Here is a 23916-nt window from a genome sequence, read left to right on the forward strand (position 1 = left end):
GGGTCTCTAAATTGCCTGAATTCTGTGAAAATATGTGTATATTGATGGCTTTTCTGAAGATAAGATCCATAGCTTTTATCAGATTCTTAAGAGGGTTCTTTGACCAGAATACACAGAGATGTATATAGGAGTGGATTTTCTGACTGGTATGGGAAAAATGTACTAAAAGGAATTTTTTTGGAGAAAAATTCTAAAGAAAATAAAACCATTCATTAATATTAAAAACATAATCTCCTTTTCTCTATATATTTATAGATTTTTGTTTTTTTTTTTAGGCTTGCATTTTTTGAACTCAACTATCAGTTCCATACAACATCTGAACTACAGTCTGAAGTAATAAGACACTATTCAAAACAGGTTTGTCTGAGGTTATTTTACAGAGGGACAGAGTGACAAAATGGTGAAGCCATATGTGTCTATAGAGGTATAATGATTTGGCCAGGAAGGGAATAGCCGTTTCAAAATTTTAAAACATGGTTTTTTCCCTCAGGATTGTAGAAAGAAGTTGAGCCCAACCACCATTTCAGTTTTTTGCCTTTCTACTTTTAGCCTTTGACAGAAATCTTTCCTGGATCAGTGTGGACTAGATGTAAATCTTTAAATAGTAATTAGCTAAGTAATTCACCTCACTTACTTCAAAAAATAGGTCAAGGGAAACTATCAGTAAGTAACTGATGAACACAGGGCATTTTTAGTGTAATTAAGTTGTTTAGTCAGGTAGATATATTATTTTACTGGATTTTTGTCCATCTCTGAAGACTCCTGTATTTTGTGGTATAATTTATAGAGCATTGAGATAGCTGTTGTGTGGTGGACAGATCACTGAGCATGACTTAAGAGGTCTGGGTTTGGATCCCAGTTTTGCTGTTTACCCACCATGGCTCCGGGCATCATTTGACCTGTATGTTTCTCTAGTCTATAAAATGGTGGTAGTAATAATAACTGTCACACATAGTTGTAAAAGTATTTTGAATATTCTAAAACTTTATGTAAATAGGTCATATTATTTCTCATACTCTAACACCAAATTGCTTTTTAAAACTAAGACTACTGATGAATAAGGTGATATGGTTTAGGTTGAAATTGGTGGTGAGGGTGTTAGCCTGAAAAAAATCTGCATGTGTGTACTGAATAGAAGGAAAAAAAATATTAAGTCTGATAATCTGATTTGACTAATGTTTATATTTCATTTTTAGGCCATTAAGCAGATGTATGTACTCATTCTTGGACTTGATGTTTTGGGAAATCCCTTTGGCTTGATTAGAGAATTTTCTGAAGGTGTAGAAGCATTTTTTTATGAGCCTTACCAGGTAAAATAGTTAATCTTCTGTTGTGCAATATATCACACTAATACTTTTGAATAAATAGTGCATCCCATTAGCAGACACAAATTACCATATGTAAAATAGATAAACAACAAGGTCCCTACTGTATAACACAGGGAACTATATTCAATATCCTGTAATAAACCATAATGGAAAAGAATATGAAAAAAATATATATACATACATATACACACACTTGTGTATATATATGTATAACTGAATCACTTTGCTATACACCGGTAACTAAAACAACATTGTAAATCAACTATACTTCAATTAAAAATGATAATAATAATCACCCCAGTTGTTAACGAGTTGTAGTTGTGAATGGATTTTTGGAAACACAACAAAAGGACATTATTTTGAAGCAAACAATGGTAAGAGGTTTTTGAGAAGTCTTGGGAGGAATATTTACCTTTTCCTTCAGAATTTAAACTTAAGACTTTACTAAGAAATACCAAATTTTAAGTGTTCTGTTGGAATATTAAAGGTGGATAAAATTTGTACTATAGTAGAAGGAAGATTCCCATGGACACACAGTCTTGCTGTGCACAGTGGTGTGGGACAGTAAAAATAACCATGCAAGCTGACACTGTGAAACAATCTTAATAATCAATGGCAAAAATTATGATTGTTCTCTGTCCCTTAAAAATTTCTGTCAAAACATTCAAAACTCCTACTTTCACTTTTAAACATAGAAGATAATGAAAAATAAAGTAAAACTAGTATTTATTTTGTACACTGTAATCTAAAATGTTAGAAATATTAAGAATTAAAGTGTTTTTATTTCTTTTTAAAAAAATTATATAGAGTAGTTTGTGGTTACCTTCTCATAATATAACATATAATCCGAGTAAGCATCTTTTGTACACTTTGGTGAATAGTCATATTCCTTTCTAAGTTTGGATCAACTTCTAACATTTTATCCTTTGTACTTTGAATGTCATGAAATATCTGAGAATTATGTTAATGTGAAGTTTTCTTCTGATATCACTTTCTCTGGGACACCTTTATTCTTTTTCTCACTACTGCTTTCCTTGTATATACCAAAAAAAAAATTTACCTTTAAAAGTAAGCATAACTTTATTGTTATTCTTTTTTGACCCTTTAGGGAGCCATCCAGGGTCCTGAAGAGTTTGTGGAAGGAATGGCACTGGGACTGAAAGCACTAGTTGGTGGAGCTGTTGGTAAGAAACAGAATGCCTACCAAGAATGATTATGCTAGAAAGTAATGATATGTTTTGTTTTACTAAAGGTATTACAATTTTGCTAGGTGGATTGGCTGGTGCTGCCTCCAAAATCACCAGTGCTATGGCTAAAGGGGTAGCAGCTATGACTATGGATGAAGACTACCAACAGAAGAGAAGAGAAGCCATGAACAGGCAACCAGCTGGTTTTAGAGAAGGCATCACTCGTGGAGGAAAAGGATTAGTTTCTGTAAGAAATTTCCCATGGTTGTGAACATTTTAGGAATATCTTTTAAAGCCACGATCTGTGAGTAAGGAAATAGACCTAAAACTTTCATTCACTCAAATATTATTTGGATGTTGGTGAAGCAGTGGGTTGTGACATAATAAAAAATATGTCAGTAGCCTCCAGAAATATTGTTTAAATAAAATACTTAGGAAATATGTTAATTCTTATGGTATCTAGAAAGCAGATCTCTGCATTTCTTTTGTAAGCCAGACTTGGTTCTTCAAGGTATCACGTCAAAGTATTGTAAATTTTCAATTGTGCTTTTCCTCTAGGGTTTCGTAAGTGGCATAACAGGAATTGTTACAAAACCAATCAAAGGCAAGTGTAGTGATTCCTTTGGGTGATATATATTGCCAAGGCTTTCATAAATTGATTCCATTTTCATTCCTAATCCAATTGTCTAAATCTCTGTCTTTTTTCTTTCCAGGAGCTCAAAAAGAAGGAGCGGCTGGTTTCTTTAAAGGTGTTGGGAAAGGTTTAGTTGGAGCAGTGACAAGGCCAACTGGAGGCATCATAGACATGGCTAGCAGTACATTTCAGGGAATAAAAAGGTAAATTCTCTTTGATGTAAAATATGAGTAAAATGCTTAAACCAAGAGAAATGAGATAAATCTCTTTGGCTTGAGGCACTTAATTATGAACCCTGCAATAATGGCAAGTTGCATATGATCTTCCTAATTGCTTTTGATACGTCTTAAATTGTTGGTATTGCATCACTTCAGCTTCATAGAGTTCTACTTCATTTGTCATTCATTCCCAGCAGCCTTGGCAGGGAAGGTTTGGCAAGTCAAGCTTTTCACTTACCTTGATTGCAATACATTACAATAATGTAATGCTATACATCAGTTATGAAATTAGCAAATATAATATTCTGTCTCCTTTTTTGAGAAATAAAGAATGGCATTTTATATTCCCGGTTCAAACTCAGCTTGTGTTCACCCCTTCCTTTATGGTCTTATTTTGTTATGAAACTATTATATCCTTTCCCTCTATTTCTCTTCACTTGTGCAAATAATTTTAAACATGTTCTCTTTTCCTCCAAATTAAATTTAGCATAAGACTACAATTTAATAGTTGTGTTATTGTTACCTCTATTCTAGAAGTTTGTAACACATAAAACAATTGATTAAATTCATACTAATGAATTTAACTTAGAAACCTAACTTAGAAAATTGGTGGGTAGATATCTCCCTGACCTTTTTTCCTTTGTACTTGGTCTGGCTTTCTGCTCTATTGGAATAAGTATTGTCATTAAATTAATTGCTCCTTTTAAGTCAGTATTTCATACTATGCCCATAATGGGGTGTTTCCAGTTTTAGTTTAGAGTTAAGTTTGGAAAAAAGGGTACAGTTTTTTCTACCTGTAACTTTAGTTTCACAAATATAATTATTGAGTCATAGTCATCAGAGAAGCTCAAAAGTCAATAAATCATAAGGAATTCACCATGACAATCAGACAAGAAAAGGAAATAAAAGGAAATCAAATTGGAAAAGAAGAAGTAAAACTGTCACTGTTTGCAGATGACATGATTCTATACATAGAAAATCCGAAAGCTGCTATCAGAAAACTACTAGAGCTCATCAGTGAATTGGTTAAAGTTGCAGGATACAAAGTTAATACACAGAAATCTCTTGCATTCCTGTACACTAACAATGAAAGATCAGAAAGAGAAATCAAGGAAACTATCCCATTTGCCAACGCATCAAAAAGAATAAAATACCTAGAAATAAACCTACCTAAGGAGGCAAACGACCTGTACTCTGAAAACTACATGGCACCGATGAAAGAAATCAAAGATGACACAAACAGATGGAAAGATATACCATGTTCCTGGACTGGAAGAATCAATATTGTCAAAATGACTGTACTACCTAAGGCAATCTACAGATTCAGTGCAATCCCTATCAAATGGCATTTTTCCCAGAATTAGAACAAAATATTTTACAATTTGTATGGGAACACAAAAGATCACAAGTAGCCAAAGCAATCCTGAGCAAGAAAAAAGGAGCTGGAGCAATCCGGCTCCTTGAGTTCAGTCTATACTACAAAGCTACGATAATCAAAACGGTATGGTACTGGCTCAAAAACAGAAATATAGATCGATGGAACAGTATAGAAAGTCCAGAGATAAACCCATGCACCTGTGGTCACCCAATCTATGAAAAAGGAGGCAAGAATATACAATGGAGAAAAGACAGTCTCTTCAATAAGTGGTGCTGGGAAAACTGGACAGCTACAGGTAAACAAATGAAATTAGGACACTCCCTAACACCATACACAAAAGTAAACTCAAAATGGATTAAAGACCTAAATGTAAGGCCAGATACTATAAAACTCGTAGAGGAAAACATAGGCAGAACACTCTTTGACATAAATCTCAGCAAGATCTTTTCCGATCCACCTCCTAGAGTAATGAAAATTAAAATAAAAACAAAAATAATTAAACTTAAAAGCTTTTGTACAGCAAAAGAAACAATAAACAAAAAGACAACCCTCAGAATGGGAGAAAATATTTGCAAATGAACCAACCGACAAGGGATTAATTTCCAAAATATACAAACAGCTCATGCAGCTCAGTATCAAAAAACAACGCAATCAAAAAATGGGCAGAAGACCTAAATAGCCATTTCTCCAAAGAAGACATACAGATGGCTAATAAACACATGAAAAGATTCTCAGCATCACTAATTATTAGAGAAATGCAAATCAGAACTACAATGAGGTATCACCTCACACCGGTCAGAATGGCCATCATCAAAAAGTCTACAAACCGGGCTTCCCTGGTGGCACAGTGGTTGAGAGTCTGCTTGCCGATGCAGGGGACACAGGTTCGTGCCCCAGTCCAGGAAGATCCTACATGCTGTGGAGCGGCTGGGCCTGTGAGCCATGGCCGCTGAGCCTGCACGTCCGGAGCCTGTGCTCCACAACAGGAGAGGCCACAACAGTGAGAGGCCTGCATACCCCCCCCCAAAAAAAAGTCTACAAACAGTAAATGCCAGAGAGGTTGTGGAGAAAAGGGAACCCTCCAACACTGTTGGTGGGAATGTAAATTAGTATAGCCACTATGGAGAACAGTATGGAGGTTCCTTAAAAAAACAAAATAGAGCTACCATATGATCCAGGAATCCCACTCCTGGGCATTCATCTGGAGAAAGCCATAATTTGAAAAGATACATGCACCCCAGTGTTCATTGCAGCACTATTTACAATAGCCAGGACCTGGAAGCAATCTAAATGTCCATCGACAGATGAATGGATAAAGAAGATGTGGTACATATATACAAAGGAATATCACTTAGCCATAGAAGAAATAATGCCATTTGCAGCAACATGGATGGACCTAGAGACTGTCATACTGAGTGAAGTAAGTCAGAGAAAGACAAATATGATAGTGCTTATATGTGGAATCTAAAAAAATGGTACAAATTAACTTAGCTACAAAACAGAAATAGAGTTATAGATGTAGAAATCAAACTTATGGTTGCCAAGGGGCAAGGTGGGGGAAGGATAAATTGGGAGATTTGGATTAATGTATATACACTATTATATATAAAATAGATAATAATAAGGACCTGATGTATAGCACAGGGAACTCTACTCAGTACTCTGTAATGGCCTGTATGGGAAAGGAATCTAAAAAAGAGTGGATATATGTATATGTATAACTGATTGACTTTGCTGTATACCTGAAACTAAAACAACATTGTAAATCAACTATACCCCAATAAAAATTCATTAAAAAAATTAAATGTCCTTCTTTGCGTCTAATAGGAATTTTTTTAAAGTCTAATTTTTTTCTGATTTTAGTATAGCCATTCCAGCTCTCTTTTGGTTATTATTTACATGGTATATCTTTTTCCATCCTTTTACTTTCAACTTATCTGTGTCTTTGACTCTAAAATGAGCCTCTTTTGGACAGCATATAGTTGGATCACATTTTTTTATCCATTTTGCCGATTTCTGCTTTTAATTGGAGATTGATCCATATGTATGTGTCTATACATATGGATACATTACATGGTAAGCTCTTAATATTTGTTGAATATGTGAATGTTTGTTGAATGAATGAACAATAAATTAGTCTTTCTCATGTAGGTCCATACAGTCAAAAAATGTTAAATAAAATATTAACCAAATTCAGCAATGTGTGTATGTGTTTCAAACAGTACATATCAAGCCTTAGAAGGAATGTGAGGGTATGTGAACATTAGAAAACCATGTAATGTGACTTAAAGCATTAATAGTTTGAAGGAGATAAACCACAGGATCACAGCAATGACCAGGGGAAAATTCTGTATTTAAAATTCATTGTTCATTCAAGATTTTCAATAACAATGACAAAAAAAAAGTTAGCAAACTAAGAGTAGAAATGAATTTCCTTGGCTTAACAAACAGTGCCTTTAAAAAAAAAAAGTTGCTGATACCTGTACTTCATGAAGAACTCAGAAGCTTTACCTTTAAAGTTGAGAATGAGGGAAGGATGCTTGCAATCCCCTCATGTATTTCGCATTGTGCTGGAGGAGCTGATAATGCAATATAGTAGGAAATAGGAAAAGCAAAAGAAATTAAAAGTCTTAAACCAGAAAAGAAAAAGCAGTACTCATATGCTGATTCTCTGATTATTGTCTACAAAGAAAATCCAAGAGAATCTATAATCATACTTCTTTACAGTTCTACATTTGTCTAGAGAACTTATTATTATTTGTGTCAAAAGACAGAATTTAAAAAAGAGAAGTGATGTAATAGTCTCATTTTATCCAAAAGAAGATCTTTTTTCAGCAGTTTCATTTTAAAGTATACTTAGGAGTTTTTGAGTAATTTTTAAAATCAAGTTATATGTTTTCCCTCTAGAGCTACAGAGACTTCTGATGAAGTGGAGAGTCTGCGACCCCCTAGGTTCTTTAATGAAGATGGAGTTATCAGACCTTACAGGTTGAGGGATGGTACTGGAAATCAAATGTTACAGGTGGGTGAAGAAATATCTTATGAATTAAGATTAATATAGTCGGGCTTCCCTGGTGGTGCAGTGGTTGGGGGTCCGCCTGCCGATGCAGGAGACGTGGGTTCGGGCCCCGGTCCAGGAGGATCCCACATGCCATGGGGTGGCTGGGCCCGTGGGCCATGGCTATACTGAGCCTGCACGTCCGGAGCCTGTGCTCCGCAACGGGAGAGGCCACGGCAGTGAGAGGCCCACGTACCAAAAAAAAAAAAAAAGATTAATGTAGTCAAGTCAGCTTTTTTTTTAAAGTAGCTATATAATGCTTTAAATGTGTATTAGATTATTTGGGCTTTTATATGTTTTGCTTAATTCCATTTAAAGTTTCTTACATTTACTTAGGTTTTAAATGTACATTTATTTACTGTAAGATTTTTTTTCTCTTTTTTATAGGCATCAAAAAGTTTGATATGAAAACAGTTAATGCATGACTTTGCAAGTGAAAGCCAACAGTAGATTTTAGTCTTAAAATTTACAAACCACGTACAGCTGTTTCAGTATTTTGAATGCAAAGAAAAGCTTTTATATTGGTAACTTTTTGTATAGGATTTTTAGCAAATCTGATCTTTTTATAGGATACTCTTAGTTCTGTACTGGATTTGCTAGATTTGTTGAAAGCCATTGTGCCTTATGTACCCTCACAGTTGATGTTACTTATTTACCCAGTTAGACCATTTCTATTTAGGGTGCTTCCTTCAAACCACTAACAGCTTTTATTCCAGATATAATCCTCATGTCCAGTTAGGCATGCATAAGGAAAAAAAATCATGACCACTGCTATTGTGAATTCTTGGGTTCTGCTTTTCTTTTGAAGATGCTCAAATGGCCATGACCCTCTTCCCGCTTTATGCTTGTGTGGTCTATTTAAAACCCCGTGGAATTGATAAGCAATTTACATGAAAACCAACATCTTTTAGTAAGGAAAATTAGCTTTTAGAACAATAGTTTGAAGATAGAATATGTTATCTGTTTATATAACTTCTACTTTGAAAGTTGGACTTTTTAAAATCTGGATTATGCTGCAGATAACATACACAATAGGATATACCAATTTAAAGTCGTTTCTGTGGTTTAGATGTGAAATACTAAATTAAATCATTTAATTGAAAACAAGGAGTCTTGAAAATACTCATAGTAATAATAAATTGTACATACTTGAAAATACTCATAGTACAGACTTGAAAGTATTCATACTACTTGATATCTTTACATTCACAGTATATAATTTTGCATTAAATGTACTTCCATAAACTACAAGTATTGTGTTAATGTGTGATATTTAGTTAAATGGTTTTACATTGTGTTTAAATGTTTTTAAAGCATCAGAATAATTGCATATTGGGATAGAACTGGCAATCTACTGAGAGATTGTGTTCTAAGTGGCAGGTTGACAAACTCTACAATGACAGTAAATCATTCTTTGAAAATGTTGCAGAAGTCACCTATACTTATACAATTGAAACATACATATCTACTCAGCACCTGCCTTCCCTTATTAGAACACAGTTAACATATTACTAATTCATTCTACTAAACTGAATAGTTATCAAATCACCTTTCACAAAGCTAAAAATATTTATTGAGAAACTTTTATAAACTTAGTAGGAAGTAAGGATGAGTAGTGAGGAGAGTTTAGACATACATCCCCATTATTAGAGAACAGATGATAAGAAAGCCATGACATACCAAAAGTTTTTCACAGCTGATAACTTGATTTCAGTAACAAGTAAATTTGTTCTACACTTTTTTCCATTGATTGTTTTCTAAAGCTCTAAAGTTTGGGATTTAAGATCATGACTATTGACTGTATTTTTAAACATGCCTATTATTTTCATTAGGCCAGTTGTAGAATTAATTGCTAAAAGAGCTGTTTAAATGTCTAAAATCTCACAATCCTTGTCAGCCATTACTTATTTTTCAGCAGGAGTATTAAACACAGTGTTAGTCGGAATACCTATAGGAATTCACCAGATGCCTTAGGATGTTTGTGTTTGGCATTACTCTCTTACAGGTGTAAGAAGTGGGTTGTTGCTTTAGTGGTAATGGTGCTTTTTTTGAATCAAAACTTTACTATTAGCAAACACTTTAAAATATACAAATACCAGTGCTGTGGCAAAGAAGTAGATGACATATAAACAGTATTTCATATCTCATCTGCCTAGATTTAATCTGATTTAATAATAATGCCCTTAGAAAATATTTAATACTTTCAAATGTTCATCCTTTTGTTTTCTGATTTTCTAAAAAGGGTGCTCTGTGCTCACTAAATTATATATGCCTATATATGATAATTAAATATGAGATACACTCTTTTATTGTGTACCTTTCTATCTAGAAAGTGGCAAATAATTATAGTGCTTCCTAGTAGTCCATTAAAGCTGCCTACTAGAGAAATAGAATAATTCTAACATAGTCACAAAATAATTTACTGGTATCATCAAGCTATTCTATATATTAAGTGTACCAACCAGTGGAGTTTAGTTAAGTCTTATTAGGTTATGAAATATTATATCCATAATTACTGCCCCACTTAGAGCTGAAGTCTTCTTCAGAATTATTGACTTCTTGAACATTTCATAATTTTACATGTTTGCCAAGCAATTTGCCATACTTAACTAACATTTGTGCTTCTTTTTTCCTTTACCATGCTTACAGAAAATTCAGGTCTACAGGGAGTGGATTATGACTCACAGTAGAAGTAGTGATGATGATAAAGATGATGACGATGATTAGTCAGATCTGAAATGTCCAAATTCATATGTTCTTTGTCATTTTATTTGGAATGTTTCATTAACATGTTTTGTATGACTACTACCATAATGCCCATATGGAGTTAAATGTACGTTTTCCTTTTAAAATGTTTTTCTGTGTATTTTCAAAAACAAAAATTTATGCATTATTTAAGCACGGAAAAATGTATTTTATAGCCAAAGTAGGGCATACCATATATTATAGCATTTGCTTTATGTGTTTTATAGCTTTGTAATAACAGTTTGTCTTTAAGATTTAAAGTTAGACAATTTTTTTTTAATGTTCACTAGTTTCATTTTAAATTATCTGTTTATTTGTTAGCAAAATGTTGTTTTTAATGTTCTCTGTAAATTTTCTGGGCTGTAATATAATGTAATTGAGTAAAAAAAAAAAAGAAAAAGAATAGTAATAGCCAGTCAATATTTTATATTTATTTAGCATTTTAAAAGCACCTTTGTCAAATTTCTTTTAATAATAATAAACTTACATAACTTGAAGCAATATGAATTTGTTCTATTCCAAAATCATATAGGTTGAACTACTATTATAAGAAACATTCATGATTTGTCATAAAGGTTAGATAGTGAAATAATTTATAGTCTGAGAATGAAGAAAAATGTTCTTTGGTTCTTTTATTTCATTTTATTATGTATACATTTTGTGAAACAGTGAACAAAGTTGGTTTTACAATCATTATATTTACTTATTAGCTTACATATCCATGGTGCTATATCCTTATTATAAAATGTTACGAATTAATTCAGGACAGAAGAATTTTATAGTAAGCATAATTATATGTATTTCTTCTAGATAATATTGGGAAAATGTTATCTATGTTTCTGAAAGATGTATAAGCAAATCTGTTTAATGTTTTGCATAATGAAGCCTTTTTTTAAATTTCAAACTTAGATGAAACTTTTTGCTCTATTTTTCTAGTATATTAGATGTACTTAAAAAAAAAAACACTTGAAAAAGTTAGTGACTGTTAATAGTATGATGTTTAAACCCTTATGACTGCTCTGCATTTGGATCAACAAAGGAACATTTACCTTAATTTATGTTAAGCATTTTGCTTATAATGAGCCTATATTAGACTGTAGTAGACAATTGCCTTAATTGTTCAGCTTTTGGTTTAATTTATTCAGCCAATGACTTGCATCTCTTCTAATTCTTAGGTTTATCAAGATTTTATCTCTATAAATCATTATTCTCTATTTCTTAGAAAATGACTATTTCAGATTTTTTAGTATTGAGCTTACAAAAAAAGAAGCTAAAAAATTTTGCTCTTGAAATTTCTACCTGCCTAGCATTGATTCAGATTAAGTGGAAATCCAGGTTGTGTATGCTAGGACTAAGAAATATGTGAATGTCAAAGAATTTAATTACTGTTTTCATCAAAATATAGTATGCTTATCTTTTTGGAGTAAGTAAATAAATTAAAACAGTGACCATAAAAATAGTCACTGCTGGTATCAGAGACAATTTGTCTTTGTCTTGCATCCACTGCTCTCTCACCCTTGGTCAAAATCAAACAAAGCCTGCTGCTTCTACTGGAAGCTGGAAAGAACATAGTCTATTGTTATGTATTGTGTATGCCTGAGGAAGGAAGGGTTTCGTAATTTCATTGACTTCTTGATTCCAACTATGCTAAGCATGCGGCCTTTCTAAAGGAGAAAATGCTAACTGCTTGTTTGCAAGAAATTTACTGAGTTTCCTGTGATTGGTCTGTGACACTTAATTCTATGGTACAGATTTCACAAAGGTCCTTATGAATTTATCTGGGAAAAGTTCTGGATATTTTAGCAGTGCCTTACCATTTTAATGAAAAGAAAATTGGAGGTAGAATTACATTTATTTAAAATCTCTTAAACAGTAAAAAGATTTAAAATAATATTCTAGTAACTACTAAACTTTGTTCATGTGACCTTAGGGATTCATCCTTAAGTTTTTAGCCCTTAGAAGTGGCGTACATTCTTTTAACAGTATAATTGGCCTTGTTCTTTCTGTTTCTGTTTTCCTGCCGCAGTGAAATAATCTTTTCAAGCTTCTCTGCTGACAGGTATTAATTATTTTTTCAGTTCAAAAAATGTATTTATTATGTTAATTTTATTTGAGAAAAATTTAAGCCTGAGGATCGCTCTGTTTTCTTGGTGGAGAAATAGGACTTGGACAAAAATATCTTCTTATTCCTCATCAAATATATAGAAAATTAGTTCAATTTTGGGATTTTAAATGAGATGAACGGTTCTTTTGTTTGCTTATTGGTGGCTCTATAATTAATTAGAACTTTAAAAATGGGAGTATCCATCTAATAAAGTCTAGTGAGAAAGCTGAGTTTGAAAGATTGACTATGTAATACCACACCTTTCCATATCCTTTAACTTTATTTATATTCCAAATTTCAATGTGGTCATTGCCTATGTACAGAAAAAGGGATAAAGGGATGGAGAGTTCTTCTCTCTTCTTTTCTAAGGGAATAATCACTCATTCTCTATTTTCCTTTGTGTCTACTTGACACTTGAATAACATAGTGAAAACTGGCAGGAAGAAGAGTTTATAAAAATCCTAAAATTGTGAACACCTATCACCATGGGTAAATAATCTGTTTTTAAGAGCCTACAAATGAAATTAATTGATGCTCACATTGGTATAGATATAACAGAGTAAATCCAGAGTAATGTTACTGACTTTCAATATTCCTTATTGAAAAGGAAGTTGGAATAAATTTCAATTTGCTTCTGTTTTTAAAATAATCAAAATTTTATAAATTTTACCTTTTGAAATTATTCAAAACACATATCATTGATGTAGTGTTGAGCGTTGACTTTAAGGTCATGTTATGAAAATTAACAGATGGAGCCATTTTAGATCTGTGAGTAGGACATCAAAGTTCAACATGAAGTATGTGCTGCTGTATTTTACGTCCCAGGGTCATATACACTATAGAATGATGACTGCTGTGACAGCTACTGTAGTAGTTTGTCTGATTTAAGTCCCATGGTGAAATTTTGCATTATACTTTTCCTATAATGATGGGAGGAGGACCAGAAACAACAATCCAACTGTTACGAGTACTTTTCTACTGTATCTTCAAGCCACAGTTTTTTATTTTATAGGTTTCCTTGCATATTTGTAATTCATTGTAGTAGTCCAAAATATTATAGGTCCTATAGGGTCTAAATAAGATACACAAATTATTCATTTAAGTCAAATAATAATTATGATGGATATGTAAAAAGAATGTCAGTTTTATTTATTATCCTATCCCTACACCTTTGAAATGAGATCAATTTAAAATGTTTAGATTGTTAATGTAGTCTTTAATTTCAGTAGATGAATATTCAAATTTATGAAGTGCAGTGAGTACAAGCCATAACTCTACAAAACCTTACAGAAAGGCCTGAATCAAAGAAGAATGAAACACATGATTTCAAATAACACAGACCGTGTTAGGGAGCTAATTAGAATAATTTATGATGGTCGTATGTAGGAGTTTATGGCTTGGTTTGTTTTAATGTGGTAGACCTATTTTCATGTCTGTAATTATCTCTCAATCAGTATGATAAATTTATTTAACAATTATTTCATATCAGCCAATATGTATATAGGAATAGTGTACCTCCAAATATCAGCTTTAAAATAAACATTTAATAATTTTGTAAAATGGTTTTTAATGTAACCATCTTTATTGCATATACATATCCTATGCAGTGAAATGGTAACAAAGATATCTACTAAATTTGCATTATGCTACCTCTTAGAGATCCTTAACTATTTGAGCATTCAAAATATAGTCAGTGTTTTTATAAACAGATAATCAGGATAGTATATATAATTCTTAATTGGGAATGCTACGTTTTTATACTGTAAATTATTATCTATGAATAGCTTGTTAACTATATTATGTCTACAAAGATTTTTTGAATGTATTCAATAAAACTTGGAGTTTCTTTGAATTAAAAAATTTAGAGACTCGCTCTCCATGGAAAAAGGTAATCTCTCTTGCTAATCACTGGACTAACATTGATTCTCAATCTACAGTTTTAGTATTTTACAAAAGATATGAAATTTTTCAAAAATTAAAGTAGATTATTTTCTACATTGTTAAAGCAATATATGCTCAGTAAAGAAAAATTGGAATAGAAAAGAAAAAACTTACCCTGTCTCCCCACCATTTATTATGGTGTATTTCATTTTTAAACTTTTATTCATGTAATTATGATTCAAATATATAAATTTGTTATATATTTTTTATTATTGTAAATTTTTATAAATAGAATTACTATTAACTTCTAAAGAGTAAAAATGTGACCCATTCGGTCCCCAATGTGGGAAACCTGGTGTTTACTTCTGGAATACATTATCACCAGCAGGACCTTTCTATGTTTTTATAGTTGATGTAGAAGCTTTTTCTTTTTTTTTCTTTTTTTTTTTTTTTTTTTTTGCAGTATGTGGGCCTCTCACTGTTGTGACCTCTCCCGTTGCGGAGCACAGGCTCCGGACACGCAGGCTCAGCAGCCATGGCTCACAGGCCCAGCCGCTCCACGGCATGTGGGATCTTCCCGGACTGGGGCACGAACCCGTGTCCCCTGCATCGGCAGGCGGACTCTCAACCACTGCACTACCAGGGAAGCCCGAAGCTTTTTCTCTTTGATTGAACATTTTTACCTTTTGACTCTGTCTTTTTTTAAAAAAAATTTACCCCTTAAATAAATCTTCTCCTCTTAAAATTCATTTGTGTATGTACATGTATGTATAATCTTTGTGTTTTTCATTGTGTACGGATATTGACAGCTGGGTTGTCCCATGGGGGTAGTATTTTTCAACCATTTCAGACATTTAAAAAATTTTATCTGTGTTTTCTTTGAATCTCTTACAAAGATATCATAGATGCCATTATATAAGTTGTAGAAGGGAGGCTGTTTTCGTTTGTTGTATATTTCTTTTCTTTCAGAAATTACAAATGTTTATAATTAGCTTCAAACACTGCCTTAATAGCAATTGGAAGATAACTACCTTCAGCTGATGGGGTCTTTCCCTTTACTTCCGGAGGAGAATTACCACTGATCTGGGAAAAAACGGGCTTATCATAGGCAGTCAGATCACCAGAGTAGTGCTGAACATTCTTCCTGGCTTCATCTGAAATTTTGAGTAAGTGGACAAGAACTAGGAGATAAAGGCCCATTGGATTTCATTCTTCATTTTTAACTCTTCCTCTCCAGAAGCATACTTCTGAATGGGATGAGAAAACTGAAGAGAGCCAAATTCTGTTATCAAAGCGAATTGGAGTGAGCATCTCAGATAAAGCAGATGCCATGAAAAGATTACCTATCCAACTTGGATACAATTCTCATACCTCATTTATTAGCTTAATAGAACTCTCTTGGAGAGTCTTTGGCACATCATTTTTGAAAGCATATACTTTTGAACATTTAGTTGTAAGTCCCACTAACTTTATTTTGGACCAGTGGACTAACCCCACTTAGAACCTTCCAGAATTACATAAAAATAACTGTGTGAATAAGACTTTGAAATTGTGTCTTTTTCTGGAGGTGGTGGTTCCACTTAGGGGAGGTTCCAGTTTTCTTTTTGTCAAAAAAGTGTACAATGAATTTTTAAATTATTTTTTAATCCAGTAACTGAAATGAGACTAATTTGATTACTAAATCTTTTTCAAAAGTTTGTCATCATTTCATCCCATAAATTTATAAATATATTATGGAAGGATAAATACTAAAGTAGAAAATGTAGCACATTTAAAAGAAATAAAAATGTTAAGCTCAGATAGGTTCAACTTGAGTCTGCTTACCGAGGATGTGCAAATAGAGCTAAAATTCTGCAGTAAGTTTTAGTTTAAAAGGTCTTTAGGCGGGCCTCCCTGGTGGCGCAGTGGTTGAGAGTCCGCCTGCCGATGCAGGGGATACGGGTTCGTGCCCCGGTCTGGGAGGATCCCATATGCCGCGGAGCGGCTGGGCCCGTGAGCCATGGCCGCTGGGCCTGCGCGTCCGGAGCCTGTGCTCCGCAACGGGAGAGGCCACAACAGTGAGAGGCCCGCATACCGCAAAAAGAAAAAAAAAAAAAAAAAAAAAGGTCTTTAGGCTTTATTTAGATAAAGGTGCTAAATTGTAACCTGGGATTCAACCCATGACTTCTCTACTGATACATGAGAGCCCTACCTTACAATGTCCTTTGGTTACTTTCAACAGCACATAGGTTCTCAACATAACTTGAGCTTAGTAAAGTTCATTCATATTTTAGTGTGTGCTCTAACAATAATATTGTTAGAGGACTTTATTATAAATTATGAAAAGTCTTTCCCTTTTTTGTCTCCTCTTTGCCAAAATAAAAAAACAATGTATGGTTATTGATAAGGGTCCCTTTTGCATTAGAAAAGTTGAGTATGTAAGCCTTAGTTTACTAGATATAAATAAAACCAAACCAAATTGATTATACGTTAGAAACACACAAAAAGTAGGAACTGGAAAGACAGTTGTGTCAGGGTTATCCTCTAATAATATCTGTATTTTATTAGCAAATATCCTATGAGAGAAAAGCTGTTGTCTTGCCAAATGAAACAGTTCATCTTCATAGAAAATTAGATTGGAGGCTGCTTTCATTCATCTAAAAACAAAATTTAATGTCATCTATAAAAGGAAACACCATGCATAGTTTTTTGCTAGTTAAGAGTCTTTAGTTGTAAATTCAAATGAAACTGTTATCCTATCTGGTGATGATTCTGATGAACTGTATATCAGTGAAAATTTACTGCTAAAGAATCTTACAGGAAGCAGTATGGAGAAATGTACATTTAGACATTTTGTGCACTTTGAGTCTGAGTTAGTTGTTTATTAGTCTTACTATCTTCCAAAGAGATAATTACCTCTGGGTATTATATGACATTGAAGTATTACAAGAGATGTGACACAGCTTGTGAACTATCTGAATCCATATTCCAATGAGCTGTTAAAATGGGATCCCACTTCATCTAATGGAATATATGTATTTCTTCTATGCTAACTCATTTTGACAGTAAAAATACCTGGGGTGCAGTAATACCATATGGCTCAGGGCCTGGATTCTGGAACCATGTAAACCTGAGTTCAGTACCAGCCTTTTCCTTTTACTAGCTTTATAGTCTTTTATTCTAGTCTGATCTCATATTCCAGACTATAAAATGAAGATAATTGTAGTAATAACAGTACTTTGGTATATAATACCAAGATAATAGTACCTTGATGGTGTTGCTAGGATTAAAAAGCAAGGTAATATATGTGATTATTAGTACAGTGTCTAATAGGAACTTACTATATTTTCATTATTCCAGATGAATAATAACCAGTGTATGCTGGTTCTGGTCATCATTATTCTATATTCCTCATTTGTCTCCTCTTTGCCAAAATAAAAAACCGTCATTAAATTTTGCCATTTTTTTTCTTCTAAGGTTAATAGAATAGTTAGAATGTTGTGACGGTTTCCACACATTAATTGGTAAGCGATAGAAACAATAAAACCTCAGTGATTTGGACTGCTCTGAATTATTTCAGTATTTTGAAAGAAATGTTATTCTTTTCAAGTTTATATAGTATCATGGGTCAGTAAATGTTCAATAGAGGTTCTGCTGGAAATGCATTAGAGAGACTTTTGTAACTATCCACTTACAGTATTTCTGACCAGCTTCTCTGGCTCTTCTTGTAGAATGTATTAGGTACGTTAATTAATGGTCTGCTGTTGTCAGTACACATAATTATGTCATGAGCATAATTCTGTCCTTTCTCCAGACTGTTTTAGTTGAACCAGTTGGTGACAATTCACATCTCTTAAGATAATAGTTTCTTTTATTTGATTTTATGTCACAGTGTTATGCTCAGCTGTCCTGTGTAAGCTGTCAGCATAGTTTATACTTCGGCTGACTGTCAAAATAGCTTATTTGCATGGGAGGAGACAAAGGTATGGGGGGATTAAACAAAGCCTTATTCCTCTTCAGATTTGATGACAGTCAATGAGACTCAATTTTTTAAAAAAAAACCAGTTTGCCTCACATAATAAGCTAAATACCAATTCTTCACTTGTGTTTATATTTATTCTGCTATATATATGAAATCATTGAGCTTTCAGGTAATGAATTTCTACTATATTTGCCCATGAAGCTTAGTTGAATACCTTGTTTTTCCTGGCTATAGCTCTCAGGTCTGTTATATTTAAAGTGAATTGATAAAACGTCTTTTATCCCTAAGCCTTAATCATATTACTCTAAGGAAGTTATACTTACTGACTACATTTTTCTCTAAAGAGAAGATTACAAGTCATTTATTTATTTACTTCTTAAATAATTGAGAAATGGTAGCATTTACCATTTTAATTTGTTTTGTTTACCTCCCTGAATTTTGTCATTTTAAAAAGTACACTTAATTTTTTAGTATAATCTGTTGATAAACTTTTCATCTTTCCCCATTGTCTCCAAACTATTCAAATTAGCCAATCTATAAAACCATTTATTCATTATCCAGTAGATTTTCTTGCTCGATAGCATTTTGTTCTTTGTCTTTTTCATTTAGATGAATTTCATTTTCCTTTTATCACTCATGCTGCTATCTTAAAATATATATATATATATATACACCTCTATGAAACATCTTCCAAAAGAAACAGATACTGATCAGATTTTGTTTTTTGCTTAACTGTATTCTTATCTTTACCCAATTTTCTTAAATATATTTGCAATGAATATTAGCACCTTGTATTGTTTGGGATTTAAAGTCTTCCATGTTAGTGATTTGTTCCTATCATCTATCTTTTCATATTTTGCTTTGTTTTTTCAGAAATGTGTTTGTTTTAGAACTGTGCTAATTCATAGCATTTAGATGGTTGGAAAGTGTTAGCAGTGTTTTTTGTATACTATAGTTGTTAGGTATGTTCTTTTTCTAAAGTACTGGGACTTATCTGGCAGGAAATACAGATATTATTAGAGGGTAACTGACACAACTGTCTTTCCAGTTCCTACTTTTTGTGTGTTTCTAACGTATAATCAATTTGGTTTGGATTTATTTATATCTAGTAAACTAAGGCTTACATACTCAACTTTTCTAATGCAAAAGAGACCCTTATCAATAACCATACATTTTGTTACCTGTAGGTTCTGACAATTATATATAACGAATGTAGTTTCCTTTGTGTTTCTCTGTTTATTTCTTTAAGAAAGTTCTTAAATGATGATGGATAATTCGTATATTTTTTTAATGAATAAGGCAAAAAATGCTTTTCCTTTAACACTATAGCATGTAAGTGAGGCTAACATGTCTGTAGTACTGGCTGTTGTACTCGATACTTCCGGCAAATTTGTTGATTTTTCTGCCTAACTTTGGTCTTGATGCAAAAACTACATGTAATTCCTAGCCCTGGTTTTGCTAATTCTTCACTTATTTTAAAGGGTATCCCAAATTACTTTAGTAGAAACATTCATACCTAGTATCTGATTGGGGTGGAGGAAGATAAGGTATTAATATTACACTATTTGAAGGCTGTTAACCTAAAAAAATTAAGCCAGCCTGAGCAGCTTTAGCAGCCTTCCTCAGCAACATCCAGCATCCAGCATTCCATGAGGTACCATGGAAACGTGTGACTGATACTATCATGGTGTAGTGAAAAAGCCCTGGAATTAGAAGTGAAGAAACCACTTTTTTGAGCCCAGTTTTGCAACTGACAGTATGACCCCAAGCAAGTCACTTAAATGTGATCTTAACCTAATAATACAAGGTTGTTGTGAAGATTAGATAGGAAAGACATTTAAATGATTCTCGATTTCTTCATGTGTAAAAGGAAAAGATTAGTTTGGATGAACAATAATATTCCTTGAGGTCTAAAATTCCAGGTTTTCAAAATAATATAAATGATGTTTTGAAAAGTATAAAGCTTCATATGTAGTGAATTTACAGAGCCTAATAATTTGGCATGAAATTGTGACCAAAGGCATGACATTTGTAGATTCTTTACAGCATGATGAAAGATGATGGCTGATAAGCTATCACATTCTCTCCCATCCTTCTATGGGATTTAGTTCGAAGTTGTAGCTTCTTATTAATGCTTTTCTTTTTTTTTTTTTTATGCTGTTCTTATTCCATAATCGCATGTTTTAATGGAGACTGACCAGCAAAATTTTGCTGTATATTGAGTTATCTTTGATGTTTATTTAAAGATTGACCATTCATGTTTCAAGTGTTGCATTTAAGGTTTTTGATGAACTCCAAAAAGCACTGCATGAATTACTTTTTTTTAGCTTTTATTTATATCAGATGCTATTGTGACTATTAAAAGTGGGTTAATTTCTTAAATGTACAGATTAGATTGGGTCTGAAAAGTGGAAAGTGATGAAAGGCAGACTCAACTGCAATACCCAGACTTAACATAATATTGAAATAGAAATTAGTTACTTAGAATTGAACCATTAGCTTTCAAGTTATTTGAAGATTGTAATCTATTAATGGGGTTTATAGACTCTTGTCTTCTAGTAGTAGTGATGTTCTTGAGGAAATCAACATTTGTATTCTATATTTTAAAACTTGGCCATATAGAACAAAAGAAAATACTTTCAAGCTAATTTCTTTTCCAGTACCAAAAAACTGAAACAAAAGGATGTAAAGTTAAAAATAAAAGCTTCACTTCTAACCCCACCTCCACCGTTATCCTTCCCAAGCCCAGATAAATGCTGTGAATAGATTTGGTGTGTTACCACCAACCCTTCCAGAAATTTTTTATGTTTATATAAATAAGTGTATGTGTATGTGTTTCTACTCCCCCGTTCATTCTTAGTAATTTATTTTCAGTTATATCTTGCCCATCTTTCTGTATCAGTACACACAGATCTACCTTTTTAAAAAAAATTTATTTATTTATTTATTTTTGGCTACGTTGGGTCTTCGTTGCTGCACGTGGGCTTTCTCTAGTTGCAGCGAGCGGGGGCTACTCTTCATTGCGGTGCGCAGGCTTCTCGTTGCTGTGGCTTCTCTTGTTGCAGAGCACAGGCTCTAGGCACACGGGCTTCAGTAGCTGTGGCTCGGGGGCCCTAGTGCGCAGGCTCAGTAGTTGTGGCACACAGGCTTAGTTGCTCTGCAGCATGTGGGATCTTCCCAGACCAGGGATAGAACCCGTGTCCCCTGCATTAGCAAGTGAATTCTTAACCACTGAGCCACCAGGGAAGTCCCAGATCTACCTTTTATTACCCTTGTAAGCAGGATTGTTTCTTTTTCATGCATAATGTCCCATTGTATGCCTATACTATAATTAAACAGTCTCCTGTTTCTGAACATCTAGGTTTTTTGCATTTAACATAGTATAACCATGAAGATTCCTATAAGTATGTCTTTGCACACCTTTGCTTGAGGTAAATCATAGCAGTGGAATTGCTGGCTCAAAGGATACATTTATTTAACTTGAATTTTCTTGATTTTGAGTTAGATTGAACATTTTCTCATATGTTAATTGTCAGATTTTGTGTTTTGCTAGACTACCTGTTCATATCCTTTACACATTTTCCTATAGATTTTACTCATTTTTCTTCTATTGGTTTATTCATATTACTAGAATTCTGTGTGTTATAAAATTAGTTATATATCACTGTATTGACAGATATTTTCCCAATTTATCCTTTGATTTTTGTTTTATTTCTGTTTATTTGCTTACTGTTTTGCTATTCATTAGTGTTTAATTTCCACACTTTTTTTACTTTAAGTTTTATGGACTTTGTGTTTTATTTTTAACCCTTCACTTTGATTATTAAAATGTTACTTTATTCTAGTACTTCTGTAGTTTCATTTTGTATAGTTAAATCAGTGATCCATGTGGAATTAATTTGGTGTAAAGAGAGAAGTAGGGATCTAGCTTTAGCCAGCAAGCTGCTTGAAGCACCATTTACTTGAAAATGCATGTTTTTGACCAATAATTTGAAATGCTGTCTTGATTTCATAAATTCCTATGTTTGGATATATAGGATTTTATAAAATCCTATTGCATTTTGGTCAGTTTCTGGAATCTGTATTCTTTCTATTGATATGTCTGTATATAATTTCCACTAGTATCAAACTGTTTCATGCCTGCAACTTTATAAATTGTATTAATATCTGCTAGGGTAGTTCTCATTCTCTTTTCATAATTTACTGGATAATATCACTTTTTTTCTAGATAAATTTCATTATAATATTGTCAGATCACTTTTCCCCCTCCCCAAAACAAATTAACAAACATCATTTTGGGATCACATTGTGTATGTATGAAAATAGGGTGGGGGAATAACATCTTTATTATAATGAATTTTTATATTCAAGAATAAGACATGGATTTCCATTTTCAAATTTTCAGTTATTCCCCTCAGTAGACTGTTACACAGCTTTTATCATACAAATTCTGCATGTTATTTGTTAAACTTACGTGTAAATATTTATCTTTATTACCCTTGTAAGCAGGATTGTTTTCCTTCCATTTTTCAAACTGATTATTGTGTTTATATAATAAAGTTACTGGATTTTGTGTACTTAAGTTTTCCAGATACTGTCATCTGAAAGTAATTTCTACTCTTCCTCTCCAATATTTGATGCTTCTTTCTCTTAATAATTTATCATTTCTTAAAACATGACCCATTTTACCTAGTTTTGCAAATTTAGTTGCATAATTTATATGTTAATAATTTTTATTAATTTCTTCTGAATCTCTGGTTATGTCCCTTTTTCATTTGTAATTCAAGGAATTGGGGTTTAATTGCCCCACCCACTACAGTAAATAGTAAAGATACTCTTTCCTCAATATTAGGATCTTTGAAGTTAGAAAATTCTTCCATGCAGTTAATTTGTATGTTTTATCCTGCTGTTTTTTTTTTAACTTCTGTCTCCCATTAAAAGTCTATTGTATCAGCCTTCTAAAGCAACCTTATTATGAAGTCACTTGTTAGTTTTCTTCTAAATTACATAATTTTAGTTTTTTGATATAGCCTCATGGAACACAATTTTCCAGAATCTTTATATTCTCTTTTGGAATTTCTTCAAGAGATCTAACATTTTTGGCTAAATTTTTGATGTATCTTAGTCACAGTTACATTGCTTGCCTTTAAAAAATAATAGTCTAGCCTGCTATATATTTTAAATAGCCAGAGTAACTCCATCCTCAGAGCAAATGATACTGAGAACAGATTTTAAAAAGCCTATTTTGCTTATGTAGTTAACTTTATATTTTTTGAGACAAAGAACTGTTGATCATGTCATGGATAGTGTTTCAGCAGTCTTAAAGATAAATAAAGACTATTGCATATGCTGGTCCTGGGGTTTCCTGTTTGCCCAGAAACAGTCTGCTCCTTAATTTTGAGTGAATTGTGAAATTAGCAAA

General features: G+C 32.9%; 1 protein-coding gene across 3 annotated transcripts in view; it reads left to right on the plus strand.

Annotated features, from left to right (window-relative positions):
* Positions 1 to 23916, plus strand: part of VPS13A (vacuolar protein sorting 13 homolog A) — a 252868-nt gene that overhangs the window by 217890 nt on the left and 11062 nt on the right. For 2 of the 3 annotated variants that reach the window (XM_081236830.1, XM_081236828.1), the window contains 7 exons: positions 276 to 357; positions 1197 to 1310; positions 2437 to 2512; positions 2599 to 2762; positions 3074 to 3119; positions 3229 to 3352; positions 7653 to 7767. In XM_081236830.1, coding sequence (XP_081092956.1) covers positions 276 to 357; positions 1197 to 1310; positions 2437 to 2512; positions 2599 to 2762; positions 3074 to 3119; positions 3229 to 3352; positions 7653 to 7767 — 721 coding nt within the window. Of the gene's footprint in view, positions 1 to 275; positions 358 to 1196; positions 1311 to 2436; positions 2513 to 2598; positions 2763 to 3073; positions 3120 to 3228; positions 3353 to 7652; positions 7768 to 10452; positions 10901 to 23916 lie in introns of those variants that run through there. The other variant, XM_081236829.1, reaches the window with a different exon arrangement.

This window comes from Mesoplodon bidens (genome assembly GCF_964165515.1).
Source record: "Mesoplodon bidens genome assembly, chromosome: 6".
Lineage (NCBI taxonomy): Eukaryota > Metazoa > Chordata > Mammalia > Artiodactyla > Ziphiidae > Mesoplodon > Mesoplodon bidens.